Raw genomic sequence first — 15,623 nt, 5'->3', positions numbered from 1 at the left:
TATACTACATATATACTTATTCCTGTGTTGTGATATATATATATATATATATATATATATATATATATATATATATAGTACCTGTACTTTATATGTAAAAATGTACATTTTTATATATAAGTGTGGAGCTACTTTATAGAGAGAGTGATGTATTTATTACAATATATGTGCCTCTCTATATGAGAAAGTGCAGACTAGAGAGTTAACTGGACACCCCAGCTTTGTGACTGTAAGTATCTAAACGGCCTTTAATGGAGACAAGTATTCCCACAGTGGTAATTACTTCCGACAATCTATGAAGTTCCAGTGCTTTAAATTCAGGTTCCTCCTTTAATCAGGACCCACTAGGACATCCCTAGTTCCTCTGCAGGTGTTGGTCAGGCATCTTGGGAGATGTTTATTGGTTTAGCAAAGATCTACTTGTTGAAGGCGGAAAAGGTGGCTCGAGGAGAATGTTCCATTTCACCCATGAGCTATGCAGAAGTCTGAGCACATGGATGTGAGGCCCCTAAGTGCCCTGACTCATTGAAGGATTAGGGCCCCTCCCACCCAGAGGTGCATCTTTCAGGGCCAGCATTTCCATGTGGCTTAGAGCGATGCTGCTCTTGGCGGCACCAGAAATGAGCGTGGCACCACTGAAGACGAGGGGCAGCCTGCAGCCCCATTCAGGCCAGTGGCCCTGGGATGTGGAGAAGACGGCTCAGCACTTGGTCCTCTCCTACTCCTTTGCAGCAAGAGGCAGGTTGGCCGTCTGGTTTTGGCTTGTCTTCAGAGTCTGAAGGGGTAGAATGCTCAGGGTACAAATGAAAAAGAGCAGTGACCTTCCTCAGTCCCATGCCCAATTCTGCCAGAAGCGACTCTGCGGGCTCCCCTCACCTGCAGAACACCTCCAAGGGTGGCTTGAGGGCCATTTTTATACACACAGAGCACTGACAGAATCTAGTGATCCTTCAAAATCCGAGGGGAGTCTTGATGTCAATCAACAAACAACTCTAGTGCCAAATTCCTCTGCCTTCTCCCACCACAATGTGGTATTGAGAGGGTAGGATCGACCAGCTCGGAGGGCTCTGAGCTGCTGACATTAACTAGCTTTTCCTTCCCTCTCTTTCGTTTTGGGAAAAAACACCTGAAAGACCTTTCTTCTCCCTCCAGAAGCTAATAGGAGAAATTTTGCACATTTATAGGACTTGAAAGAATGTCCTCTGATTCCCAGTGTCACGTCAAGCAAACGCCTCCGCCTTGCACCTTAGCGAACTTTTTCTTCCCTGGATGTTTTCCCTGTAATTTTAGTTGCTACAAGCATATGAGGAGCAGCTCCAGAGTGGAGGCTTGGAAGTAATCCTTCTTGCATTGGATTGATTTTAAACATGAGGTTGTGATCTGACAAGTGTCTATGAATTGAATGGCAGATTTTTTTTTTTGCCTGCCACAGTTTCCCCCTGAATTGCTCCATTTAAAACCTAAACTATCCCCCGCCCTGCCCCCAGGAGTTGGAAAACTCCATCTGAGTCTCTCAACACATCACTGCTTCTCCTGCCCCTTCCAGCCCACCCTGGAAATTAAGGATGTGCAATTGGAAATTGGCTGACAATTTGGTTGTGGATGCAGGAGGCAGATGGTGCTGAGAACAGGATGGCCTCCACGTCCCTCTTCCATGCCAGGCCTGGCTGGAAGAGCAGAGACCCGGGTTTGACAGCTCATTGTCAGTTTGATGCAAGGAAAGAGCAGTAACTAAAGCCCATCTACAGCAGCCACGTCTCTACAAGCTTCCTTCCTCACAATCACGACCTTTGAGGATACAGGAAAAGTTGTCCAAGAGTACGTCTGAAAATCTTCCAGTTTTACACCCGAGGAAGGAGTAAACCTTTGATGGTGGCCATTAGGGACATACTTATATGTTGTCTCTATAAATAGCATGAGGAAGTCATAATGGAAATATTGGAAGACTATTCACTTCCTTGTGGTGGAGGAAAGCACATAAAAGCTTTTTCCTCTCCAACCACAAAGCAATGAGGACAGAGTTCTTAGGAGGGAGGTGAGACCCAGGGTCTATTTCTTGGCAACCACATAACCTCTCTGAACCTGTGGCACCAGCCCAAGAACAAGAACCTTCTGATGTGGGCCAAGGAGAAAAGCAGGTCCCCAGGGGCTGATATTTCTGCTCTCCCACAGCTCAGCTGGCCTACGGGGGCGGCTCATTGAGCATAAAGTTCCCAGAGCCCTAAGATGGAATGACAAGAAGCTGCAGTGTTATACACCCAGCAGATGTGCTCTTGTCTGTTCCCTGTTTCAGGAAGCTGCCTCGGGGCTTTGAGGAGACCCAGCCAGCCTGGGCTTCAGTGGGCCTATGGCAGCAGGGGGCAATGTGCCACTTTTGACCACTTGAGGAACATCTCCTAGCTCCTCTCAACCCTTTGACCCTGCTGCCTCCTCAATATCTTTCGTGAGAAGCTGCTGAATTAAAATGCCACTGCTCACATTTCAGTTCTTAGAGGCCTGCAGGGTCCTCTTTCTGCTCCCTTGTAGAGAAGGGCCAGCGAGTTCCGGGAGAATGTTAACTGGCTGCCCTTCTGCACATGTCCACTAGATGTCCTCAGAGCTCTACTTTGTATTAACATTGAAATCCTGGGGAAAACTCCCTCTTCTGAGGACTGGGATTTAGGAAAGAGCATTGGGTGACTACATAATAAAGAAAATGAGCAAACACCAAAGGAGAGAGGGCACTTTTCGTGGCCAGGGAGTAGATATGAAATTTACTTCTGTTTTAAATAAATACTGAAACTTTCAAAGTTGCTCTTTGAAACCTAACCTTGGGAATTTTAAATGGCACTCTGTTATCTGAAATTAACCTTATAACCTATATCAGCTCTAGAAAAGGAAACAATCCCAGAGAAATGGAAATAAAATACCAGTGATTCTGAAAATCCACTATTCTCTAAAACAAAACCAAAGGATTAGGAAGCCTGAGAGAGAGAGTTGAGGGAGACGAGGGGTAGTATTTCCCAGATTAGGAGATCCATGACTTAATTTTGATGTAATTTTATTTTACAACCGAAGAGTCTAACTTTATACCCAGAGTTTCCACATCTCCTGGAACAGCTACCACCAGGGAGCCATACCCTCATCCGTTTTTAGTTCAAAAGCTTGTTCAGGAGCCTAGAAGTTTCCAGAGGAAGGCTCTGCTGCTGGGACACCCTGCAAGCCTGTGGATGCTCCACCAGATGGGCCTTACCTTTTAAGAAAGTGGACCTTGAAGTGCATAGGTGAAGACACCTGACAGGGGGTCCTTGCAGAGCAGAACAAAAGGGCCACCCTTGCAGGTGGGGCCCCTGGGTCTAGACATTGTCACTGGCAAAGGCTTGTCAGCGTCTGGGGCTCTATCTTTTTTAACTGTTTCTGTCTTGTCTTTGAGCCTCTCATTGATCATTCTTGCTGATTTTTTTTTTTTTTGTATGTGTGTGTGGTGCTTGTTTGTCTCCTGAGATTTCTATTTTGTATTTGGAGTGAGTGTGAAAGCGATGACTGGAAGCAATGGCGAGTAATAGCATGTTTTCCTTTTTATGCATATGCTGCTTTGGAATGTGACTGCTTATAATTAACGTTTAATCTTCTTATAGCAAATGGTTTTCTGCTGCTTTGATGACCAGTTTCAGCCTGTTCCTGCATGCTAACAATATGAGATTTTAGAACAATGCATGGTCTCCAGAGGAGCCAGCAGAACAGTTGCAAACAGTCCCTGAGAGGCGCTGGTTTAAGCTGTCTCCTCCTGAACCCTTATCAAGTAGGAGATTTAAATCACCCATTATGACGGGCATACCTCTGACAAAACCGTTTCAAAACATCCCACCCCCACCCTCCCTCCTCTTGTCCTTCAAGATGGTATATATATAAGAACGTTCCTTCCCTATAAATGTGTCAGATTCTATTATTGAATATGAACCCAAAATGGCAGGATGAAAATGAAAACCAGGGACTGTTGCTAATGAGAAGCATAGCATTTCAGAGTTTGATGGGCTTCTCTTCTGCTACAGCATTTGATTAAAATTTTTTTCAAAACAATTTATCTACAGTGAAACAAAAAATCATCTTCGTTTCCCTCTTCTGCGTAAATAACAAATCAATATTTCCAGTAAGAGAAGAAGGAAAGAAAAAACAAGTGAGGGGTCTCCGAGTTGTATACCAGATCTGGATGCATTTAAAATAACTTTATTTTCCTGTCTTCCGCTGAAGACTTTTTCCCTCTCTTGATTTCAGTAACTGTTGCTTGGGGGTGCCTGGGCATTCACACCATTCTGATTCAAATGCTATAGTAGAACCCGCCCCCCCCCCCCCCCCCCGAAACCAAGCCCAGGAATGATGTCGACCACACACTGAACAGGGCTGGGGCTGCATGACGATGGTCTAAGCAACTGACTAGCCAGGATGCTAAAAGCACGCGTCACTTAAACGTGAGCTGCATCCACAGGAATGGAGTTGCTGCTGAAGAGATCTCTCATTCATCTCCCCCAGTGCCTGTTCCTCACAATCATATCGTTACCCCTGCTTGACAAATATACTGGATGGCAAGTCATAAAGGTCTTAGAACAGGACTTGACCCATTTGAGAGATTTAAACCCTTCTTCCTGGTGACTGTTAACATTCAAAGAGGGCAAAACCACAAGCCATGTTTTAAAGTAAGGGTGCAGCCATTCTCCACAAAGAAAAAGAAAGGGGGGAAATATGGCTTTCCAAATGGAAGGTGTGGACGCAGGGAATAACACCTCCCTTTAGTCCCGGTTACTCTTTGGCTGTGATGCTTGGGATAAATATGAATTCTTCTCCCCCGCACCCCCCACCAGGGAGGGAAGCAGGCCAGTTCAGGCTCCGTGGTGAGCAAACGTTTTTGTCTGTTGTAGCTTCAGATAGAGGTACAGAAGCTTCTCATTTTACTTACCTGTACAATGGCGTGGAGGGTAAAGGTGAAGGACATTGAGAGCCACTGCAGTGAGGTCCAGCAACCTTTCTGTAGGCTAGCACTTGAGTTGGGTCCCCACGTAGCAGAACCAACAATACTAGCTTTAGAAGCACTATGGGTGCTGGGAGAGTCTTAATCTCTTACGTGGAAGCTCTTCTTTTATTTCATGTTTCATAATTTTTAATCTATTTTGGCCACTATTTTCTGCATAAGAAAAAATTACGATTAACCAACAGCCTGATTGCTTTCTGAATTCGGGGTGGGCAAGGAGAGAAAAGGCGATAGGATTTTCAGATCCTCCCAACTTTGAGAGGAAAATACACCCATGAGTAGCTGCACACATTCCAATAGACCAGCCTCTGCTGTGCTCTGGGTGATGTTTTATTTTTGAACTGCCTTTCATGTCAAACACGCAGCGTTAGCCGAGAGTAGCTGCATTTCTTATGTGGACAGATTTGGATATTTGTTCTGTCAAGAGTAAACTTAAATTCCTGTAGGCATCACATCAACCCACTCTGGGGAAGTTCGGCAGAGGTGTCCTCGGATCCTATATTAACACGTAATCAATTCACATCTAATTTGATGAAAGCCGGTCCCAGGCTCTGCCTAGTGCCCAGGAATGGATGGAAATTAGAAAGCCTACATATTAGCTAGTTTTGCATCTTGCAAAAGCCATTTATCGTACCATGTCAGCAGTTCATTGATTGGCCGTGTGTATATTTTGTCCTCCTGTATTAATTGTGCCAGGGGAAAAATGTCGGTTACATCTTTGCTGTCTATAATGTGCTCTTCCTCTCATCCAAGACGCCGATTGTAATCACCCCTGCCCTTTTCCTGCAGTCACCTGCTTCACCGAGGGGAGAAAAATCATACACAACAGCCTTGGGGGATTATGAAGGCAATTTATATTCTCGCTGCTTTCTTTTCGTTGTACAACCAAACTGTTGCCAACAGTCACAGTGCATTTTTTTCTGGGTCAAGACTGTTAATGTGAACTAAGACCTGTGTTCAATCCCTTCAGCTCCCTTCCAGCCGCCCTGCTGTGTGACCTTGCCATTAACTACTGCTCTTCCTCTCCTCTCATCCACCATGCGGTTATAGCCAAGATGTCCATCTACAAGAGAATGAGACGGGCATGTTGTTTTGATTGCGGACGTTCTGAGCGTGACTGCTCATGCATGTCAGGCCGTGTGCGTGGTAACGTGGACACCCGTGAGCGAACCTTCCCACTTTCTTCTGTCTCTGTTAATGATTGCTCCACCAGTTTCCGTGCCTGTAAGTTTAACCCCACATACGCAGTTCGGTGTCTGTGCTGTCCGTGGTATCATCCCCGTCTTGTGTCATGCCCTGTGGTTCTGTCAGTCAGTCCAGCTGATGTCTCCTTCCCTGTGTGACCTCGTGTGTGGTGATATGTCACCCCAGTTGCCTGTGTCACTGTGTATGTACCTCCCTTGCCGTCTGCTAACGCGTGCTTCTTGGAATAGCGTGTGGGACTGTGATGTTACAGTCTGGTGACAGTCTCCTTCTCCCCTTTAAACAAGTATAGATAGAAATTAAGGTGACAGCAAATCAAATTCAATGTTAATACAGAGATGGGTGGAAATGCCTATCTTACTATTTGGGGAAAGCTGAGCCATTGGATTGGGTCGAAGGGGAGGAAGGAAAATGGTGTAGCGAGAACAGGCCAGCTCTACCTGTAAATTCTTTTTAATGAGCTTAGATAGTTGACATAATACAGCAGGGTTTCGATGCAGGAGGGTTTTTTTTACTGTGTCCCCCTAATCTGTATCTCGTCCGCTCAGTGCCAGGTTGTGTCCTGTGCTCTGAAAAAAGTGTTCTCCCAACCTACTAGTAGATAAGCTGGTGGAGTCTGGAGCTCCCCCTCAGAAGGATGACTAATTCAAAGCACCGTTCCAAATTTATCTTTTATTTTTCCAAAATGCAGCCCCTGTTTAAGGTATCTTGTAGCAGTTGTGATTCCAAATAACCAAAACCGTAAGCAGTGAACCTCCATGAGCTCCTTGAGTGTGTCACACAGGCCCCTGGGGTCAGCCTTCTTGGTTGCCTGCATGCTCAGGGCTGTTAAAGGGCCAATGGAGGTCCTGAGCTGGCAGCTGACGGAGCTGAGCTGTGCCAGGTTCCTGAGACAGCCCTCATCTCCGTCCCCAGCTGGGGATTTGCTGGCGATTTCTGACATGACTCCTAGGTGATGTCCCTGAAAGCTCCTGCTTGTACAGAGCGACGCTGGGAAGGAGGTGCTCCTCTGAGGGCAGAAGAGGCTGTGGTTCCACATGAGGACCTGGATGCCATAAATGTAGCTGCAACCTTCTCTTCACATGTTTGGTAGCATGGGGGACAGAAGACAATCCTTTTGTGCTTCATCCCTTCCTCTTAAAAGCAACTAACACATTTATCGGTGACCATATTGCCATCCAGTGTCTCCCCTAAGTGTGCAAAGCCGGTGGGATTAAACTTCCACCTGCTGGGTTCATTCCCACTGGCAACAAGGATGGAGAAGAGCCCTCTGCTCTTGAGCATTTTCTCCTATTGAAAACTTGCCCCACTCACCTGTGCTGATGTGGAAGGTGGTCCCAGCCCAGTGTGCTTGGGTGACAATGACACTGAGGCCATGAGGGCTGAGAGAGTCCTAACTTCACCGTGTGCAGTGGAGAAGGGCCCCAGGCCAGGTGCTGGTGTCCGTACCTGCAGCTGAGGTCTGAGGCGTGATGTGTGTGTTGAGCTGTCTTAGCGTCATCTGGAAAAGTTAGATCTAGGACAGAGAATCATCCTCTCAAACTGATGATTCACTGCCTCCCCAGCACAGTGCCAAGGAACAAGACTCATTTGTAAAAGTGATAGCTAATGGAGGCTGCACTGAGAGGGATTTGGGACTGTCTAAGTCTTGTCTTGACATAGCTAAAAAGGAACTTTTAGAAAGAAGGTCTGCTTTAAAATGTTTCTTACAGATGCCACAGTATGAATTCTTACCCCTTATTCTCATAGTAAGAGTTCTTTCTCGTCCTGTGATACTACCAAGGTGTACTACGTCACAACCACACAAAGAATTTGTGTGTCTGTTAAGTGTGCCAAGATGCCAGCTTCAGAGACATGAGCTGGCGAGGAGGAGCAGCGGGGTGAGCTGTGGTGGCACCAGTTGACCACTTCGCTTTGACTGACTGTGGAGAATGTAACTGTCAGCCACTGGGCTACCCTTCTGCCAAGGCTGTTTCCAGATAATTGCTGGGCTCTCAAACCTTGGCCAGAGGTTCAGTGGAGGAAAGGAAGGAGCCACTCGGGCTCTGAACTAGGGCTTTGTGGTCATGTCTTGGCCAGGGTCACCCATTCCAGTCACAGCAAAACCTGGGTGAGGCCCATCATACCCAGTGTGTATAATTTCCATTTTTCCAGGAGAAGCCATAATTGGAGGGATTTCTCAGCTCTGCAATTTAATCTAAGTGTTGATGGAGGCCAGGAGAAGAATAGCTTGGGTTGGGATTGCCCTGTGCTCTCAGAAACATCCTGTGAGGGAGCTTGTTGTCCTTCCTGCCCCTCTGAAATCAGCCCCACCGTGGAAATCATGGGGCTTCGGGCTGCATGTGGAAGCCTTAACTGGTACTGACAGCTCAGGGTTAGGGGGGGGTTGCCTCCCCTGTTTCATCAGTCTTTCTGCCGTCGTCACTCCATCAAACAAAAGCAGATTTCATCCATGCCTGTGTGAGATCACTCACCTTTGACCATTAATAATAAGTTAGGAAAACCCATTCCAATTTGAGCCCCTTGATGCTCCCACATAAGCCCTTCTTCTCCAATTAAAAAACGTCTATCTCTATGTGGAATTCTACTGGCAGAGCTCCAACAGCAACCCAGCCTTCCCGCGCGGCTGGTGGGTTGGGTGGTGCCCGTTTGACAGAGCTGGTTGACTCAAAGAGCAGTGGTGAGAGCGGGCTTTTCATTAAATATGAGCAGATGTGAAATGTGGAGGGTTTGACAATTAGAAATGGCAGGAGAAGGGCCCTTGAATCAGAGTGAGGTCAGATGGGCGGATCAGATTACTTCTCTTACATTCTTTAGTTGTTCTGAAAATCATCTTGAATTAGTGTCAGCAGAGCCATGATGGGTTTTGCCCTTTGTCTTTTATGCTGGGGCTGTATTGTTTCCCAAGACACTCATTAAAGGTCATTATACGATTACAGAGCCCGCTTTGGTCGCAGTTTCCCTGTTGAGCCAGCGTGCTCCCGAGGCTGCCTAATTCGTTTCTCTCTTGCCTTTCGTCTCCCTCTTTACTCCTTTTTTTTTTCTTATAAGGGGAAAGATTTCCGTTTTCAAGGGACATTAAATTGAAACACAAAGTCCCATTATGTGTTTTCTGAAGTGGGAAGAGAAGTAGCCGGCTCCCAGAGGAGTGGTAACGTATTAAAGTGTTCACACAGTTTTAGAAATCTGCCTGCCAACAGCAGGACCTGCCTGCTCTGCTCACCTCTCCTCGGAGGTGTGGCCCATCGGCTTCCGTTAAGCTAGGGGCTGCTCTCACGAGCGTCTCCTTCTATTCATCTCACCAGAGATGTGCCAGACTGTGATGAAAAAAAGATCTGCCAAGAGGAAGGAGTCCTTTACGAAAGTCTTAAAAGATAGTGTCAGAAAAGGAAGGCGGAGTGACCAATGAGGGTTCCACACAAGGCTGTCCCTCCTGGGGCAAACTGGCGTTGCTCAGGGTGGTAGGCTGGGCGGTGTGCACCTAGCGTCACTGACTGGTTATTCCAACTTTGTTTCCACTTCAGAGGATCCTCGGCAGGAGTACCAGCTCTCTTGAAACCACTCATAAAAATCTTTTTACAAGCAGCTGTGTTCTAGTACCATCAAATATAAAAATATATGTCTAGCAACAGACACACATATAAATATAGATTTAGGTTCCAATCAGTTCCACTTCCCTTCAATAAAATTTTGTAAAATGGTCCTTGTTCTCTGTTCGGAATTTATTCTTCTTATTTGTCTTGCCTGCCATCTGATTGCTAAGTCTAACGGAAAGGGACAATTAAAATTATGATGCAGTGACAACACAGGGCCTATTGATTCAAACCTGCTGAGACCTGCCTGACAGGATGCTGGCTGCACACCGTCAGTGACCGTGGCATGAACAAATTAATCATGTGCTGGGAGAGTAACAGGTCTTAGACTTGGGCTTGGAAATAGTTTTAGTTAAAGTACATGTGTGATCGCTCACACCAACCTTTGCATTTACTAATAGTTTAAACCTGCACAATTGCATAAGCCCCTTTCCAAAGCACTGTAGCTAATTTTAAATGGTGCATGACTTTTATTTCAGCTAGAAATTTAATGCAAGGAGGCATTTGACTCCAGGGGTTAGTTTGGGACGAGAAGTCCGATACAATTGGGTTGAAGGGAGACTACCCAAACCAGTTCAGTGTAATCTTGAGTCTTGTCAGATAATAAACAACAATCAGCTTATCCCGAGCAGCCTTTGGTTTGTTCAGGCAGAGAATTAACATCATCAATAGAACTAAAGTCACTTGAGTGAACTAATGGCATTTTGAAGTGCATGACATCAGATACTGGGGCAGAGGTTGGGAATAGTTCTAGGAAGGAAAATGTTCATAATAGGACACACCCTGTGCTGACATCTCCAATGCCTGCTAAAGGGAGATTTAATTTATGCATTTAAAAATCAACAGCCTATCATTATCTCATTCCTTTTATGTATAGTTTGGGTGATTTCCTCCAGCTCCCCAATCCTAAATTTTCTTTGTTTATTTTACTTTTAGTCTTTATCCTTCCCCCCATCCCTTATTCCCTCTCTCTCCCCCTCCCCCCAACCCCACCCCCCATGACTAGTTCTTGAGCTAGCCATGGCCCATGTCCTGATTTGGCCATTTACAGTTTGTTTCGTGAAGTGAACACAAGGCAATGGGCCTGGGCAGCCATGTAACCCTCCCAGGAGACTAATGACATACCGGGAATGGCCTCTTAGGGCACCTTTGTTGGTAGCAGACGAGGCTACAGAAGCCAGTGCCTCTCACTTGCTTTTGTGGTGGCCGCGTCTAGCAATGAGCTGACTGGAGATCTGTCTTCCTACGTGCTCTGTAAGTCAGCATTGTAAGTCAGCAGTCAGGCTTAGGCAACACCTCCTGTGAAAAGAATCCCTTGAATTGCCCATCTCTGATGAACTCCAAACAAAACAGGTTTTCGTTCTTAATAAATAGATGAGTTTTGTTGTTGTTTTGCGTTTTGCATCTGGTGATGCAGTTTACTTGCATTTTGGGACCTTGTGCCTCCCTCCACTCCCCCTCCCCCAGTAGTTTTGTGGAATTCTTTAATATTAATATGCTATGAAGTGGCACCACATATAGATCAAAGAGAAAGGGAATGGTAGGCAAATGGCAGCCAATTTTTCAAAAGAAATCCTTTGAAACACTTGGGAGACAAAAAGTGGAAAGGTCAGAATGAAGACAGAGGAAAGGGTTCGTGGTATGTACCCCGTCACTTGGACACCTCCCTTTCAGGGACATGCTTTCATAGGTGACTTGGCTCTTCAAGAACAAATTAGGAGAGACGTTGGCGTGCCACCAGTAAGCCGATCAGGGTCCCTATGCAAGGTGACATGGAAATGAGGTTTGTGTTTTTATACAGGACAGTGGCCAGTTGCTACAATACTCACCCTGACAGCTCCTACCACCAGGCAGCGGATTCTGTCTTACCTCCATGGTGGGGGACAGGTGGCCAGTTAACTCTCCATCTTCCCCTCCTCCACCATCTTGGGCGACAGGTGCCAGGGCCAGCCTGCTTTTCATCACGCCCTCTTGTCAAGGCTCTGCCTTGAGCCCGATCCTGACCTTTACTGAATGAAATAAAGTACTGATGAACAAGCAGAGGTTTGAATCAGAGCGGCTCAGAGCAAATGTCAAGTCCATCTCTGCTCCCTCCTCCACCTGTGCCAGGAGCCTGGAGTAGACCCAGTCTGGAGTCTGCAGTGCCTTAGGCTTTATGGGTCTAGGGAGACATAACTTATTAACAAAGAGTTATTAAATTTTTATCAATTTTACAACACAATGTAAATGCCTCCTATGAATCTACATTGTATTCATTATCATTTAAAACGTTAATTAAGTCAAAGTTGCATTTAATTTCTCTCTAAATGGTCCTCTGGGAAGAAGCTTTTAGAAACATCTGTGGGAGCGTGTGGCTCCCAGAGACAGGGAATCCCCGAGCCCGCACTCAGGATAGCCCCGGAGTTGATTGCAATCCCGTGTCTGTGGCTAATTTGTTGTGATGTGATTGGGCATTGTCTCAAATGAGTGTCAGACCAATAATGATGTAAAGCCACTGGAGAGAGGCTTGGGGGCGGGGCGCAGGCCCACTGCCCACCTCCAGGTCCCAGACATGAGGGGCTCAAACACAGCACCTTTGGCCTCAGCAAGCCTCTCATTCTCCCTTCTCATGCGGTGCCCGTCATGTCGGCTGGATGCTTCCTTCATCTGAGATGTATGTCTGTCATCTGGCTCAACCATTTCAGGACATGTGCCAGCATGCTCCTAGAAAAGGTCTTAGAGTGTGGGTCTCTGACTTGCATTTAAGCCTAGAAACAATGAGCTCAGTGCAGGCTCATGGGAACCACTTTTACATGGAGTGGATGCAATGATTATAAACCGATCATAATCACTGGTGAGGAGAGAGGCCTACTAAGACCTGCTGAAACTGCTTCCCCCTTTTGAGGCTAGGCTGGTGTTTTTGCCTTGTCTGAGTTTAGGCTACTCTTTAAATAGCTCTGCTGTTATTGTCCATGCATTCCATCTCCCAGGAGCCCAGGCATGTTAACTGGGGGTACTAGGAAATGGGATAACTGCTGAACTTGGATTCCAGCTCAGAGTAGACTCAGTGGAATCTGTGTTCTTACTCTATGTGATGTAAGGTACTCTGCCAATACACCGAGGCTATGTGTGTACCTGTGTGTGTACATGTGCACATGGAGACGTGTGTGCATGCTGTTAAATTTAATGTGCAGAGCATTTGCTACATTGCAGGCACTGTTCCATGTTCTTTTCAAATATTAATTGAATCCTTATCATGAGCAGCTGAGGTACCTGTAAACTGAGTGACGTACAGATGAGGCAACCGAGGCACAAAGAAGTTAAGTGACCTGCCAAGGGCCACGCAGCAAGTCAGTGTTGGGCTGGGATTTGAAAACAAGCTGGGTGGCTCCACAGGCTGTGGAGTAAGTTGAGTTACATAGCTGAAAATGACCCATGGGTTTGTCTATTTCCAAGGAAGGAGAAAAAGATGAGCATTTCAGTAATGAAGACTCAAGACAATGAGGGCAGTGCTGGGAGAGAAAGTTGCAAAGTGCTTGGTCGTGCAAAGGCCCAGAGCTCACCTCCTGTTGGTCAGCCAGGGGAGGGTCCCATAGGCTGTGACATTTCAGACGTGCCTTGGAAAACAGGAGAGAAAGAGTGTTCTGCCTCACAGCACAAGAAAAGTGTGGCAGTGGGGAGGTCGGGAGCCGCCGGCCAAACAGCTCGTTGCCCAGTTTGGCTGGCGCTTGAGTCGCGTGCAGCAGATTTCAGGGAGTGGAGCCCTCAAGGGTAAGCAGGGCCTGTATGGACAGGGGCGAGGCCATGAAGGTTTTGTTCTTCATCTGAAATACAACAGAAAACACTCAAGGTTTTTGCTCAGGGAAGTGATGCCTGGGGCTGTGTTTTGGGAGGATGTCTATGGCAGCTGTGGAAGAAGGGACTGGAGCCCAGGGGGCAGTTGAGAGACACCCCGCATGAGGGTGAAAACCAGCAGAAGGGAGGCTGTGGCAGAAGGAGGAAACACCCAGCGGCTCTGAGAAGCCTTGGGGAGGAAGGCCAAGATGTGATCGCCAGTCTAGGACTCTACAGCTGAAGCACATTTTCCACACGCAAAGCCAATAAGTTAAAACCTTCATAAATAACATTTAATTAATAGCTCTGAAGCTGTTGAATGGCATTAGGTAAATTTCATGAGCATAATTCTCCCCAGCTGGCCTGGCAGTCATTGCGATACCTGCCCGGACTCCTCAGTGTAGGAGAATTTACTGAAGTCTCGGCGGGACTGGAGACCTGCAGGGTTGCGTCCCCCGCCCCTGGTCCTGTGGATCTGTTCCATCATTTCCTTCTTATAATTAGTATTCCTTCTTCCTCCATCACCATTCTCCTCATTTCCAGTAAGATTCACTTCTGCAGTGTGTTGAAGGCGAGAGAGGTAGCAGCTCTGTTGCTGGCATGAATGCCATTGGCCCAGCCTGGGTGGCACAGTCAAAGCAAGTGGGGGCCAGCAGCTGGGATATGTGACCAGCCCTGAGGGTCTTGGCTCAAGCCGCATGCGGTAGCTTCAGTTAGAGCTCATGGGAATTATATTTTGAAATCCCTGTGTATGCCAACAAGACCCTTTTTCCTCTCTTCTTTCTCAGGGAGACATCAAGTCTCTTTACATCTAGGGAGGGAAAAATATAAAGTACTTCACATCTCATTCTCTGAAAATCCACTGTAGTTTTCAACCACTTATCCTTCTCCAGAGGAAATCCAAAACACATTTCCTGTGAGGCGCTGCCACACAGAGTTCAAAGAAGTCGTGTGGCATTTCAAGTCCATGGCACAGCTTTCTCCCAAACCAGCATGTTGAATCACCTAGATAATCAGGGACTCTGCCATCCCTACATTTGCTTACAAGAGTTCTGTCTTCCCAGCCAACCATTTCCCCAGGAGGACTCTAAATGGGCTAAGAGAAGCAGCATTGTTGGGCCCACAGAGTTGAAATCTCAGTGAGAAAGTCCCTTTTGTAAATAGCTAGACAGGGCCTCGTGTGGAGGGAGGTTCTAGGCATGCCCATAGACTCTGGCTTTGAGGAGACATTCTGATGTCCAGCTCCGACAAGCTGGGTGAAGGATCTGGAGAGCCCACAGTGGCCTTTCCTCTCTGAGCAGCTCATGCAGTCCTCCTCCTGAGGAGCTGTCCTGCAATCTAGGAAACAGCAAGAGAAAAATGTCCCTGGCCTAAATACAGGGGCGGGGGGTGACTCCCACCACATCTTCCTGGAGCTACAGAGAAAAGCTCTAAGCCAGCCAGCGGTCACCAACCTTTTGGACCTCATGGACTACCAGTGGTCTGTGGACCACTGGTTGGCAACCTCTGCTCTAAGCTCACAGTGTGGAAGCTGTGAAGGCTTGTCTGCACCGGATGGCCAACAGCACTGAGAGACTTTCAGTGAAGTGAGAAAGACTGCTCCTCAGACCGCTGCCTCACGACATGGACAGACAGCGCAGAGAGGGGCGTCTGTAGAGACAGCATGGCTATCTCCTGGGAGTGGAGCTGACAGCTGGCATTAAAGTCCTCTCCATTTTGGCCTCTGCAGGCTTTCTGCCTTCCTTCCCTCCAAGGTCAGAAATGTAGCATGCTGGCATTCTGGGTTGGGCTTCACATGTTGGCAAGAGTACTTGAATAGGAAATGGCCTGAAGGTTCCAGGTCAATAAATATTTGATGAGCAAAAGGATGAGTAAATGAAGGGATTCTCAACCATCAGTTAAAGGAAAAGTGGTATGTCAGAAGTAGGATGGCCCGGATCTGCAACGTTTCCTAAAACTCTCTAAGTGGCTTACAATACACCTATATCTCTACTATGTATATATTGTAG

At 46.9% G+C, this 15,623-nt stretch overlaps 1 protein-coding gene across 10 annotated transcripts in view; it reads left to right on the top strand.

The window, feature by feature from the left end:
* KCNMA1 (potassium calcium-activated channel subfamily M alpha 1) overlaps positions 1–15,623 on the top strand; it is a 719,040-nt gene that overhangs the window by 598,730 nt on the left and 104,687 nt on the right. For 2 of the 10 annotated variants that reach the window (XM_080687580.1, XM_080687579.1), the window contains exon 19: positions 6,056–6,229. The exons of the other annotated variants lie outside the window; for them this stretch is intronic. In XM_080687580.1, the coding sequence (XP_080543706.1) occupies positions 6,056–6,229 (174 nt within the window). The remainder of the gene's footprint in view (positions 1–6,055; positions 6,230–15,623) is intronic. 10 annotated transcript variants of the gene reach the window in all.

The sequence above is a fragment of the Plecotus auritus genome (genome assembly GCF_963455305.1).
Source record: "Plecotus auritus genome assembly, chromosome: 9".
NCBI classification, from domain to species: domain Eukaryota; kingdom Metazoa; phylum Chordata; class Mammalia; order Chiroptera; family Vespertilionidae; genus Plecotus; species Plecotus auritus.
This window is presented reverse-complemented; position numbering and strand designations above follow the sequence as displayed.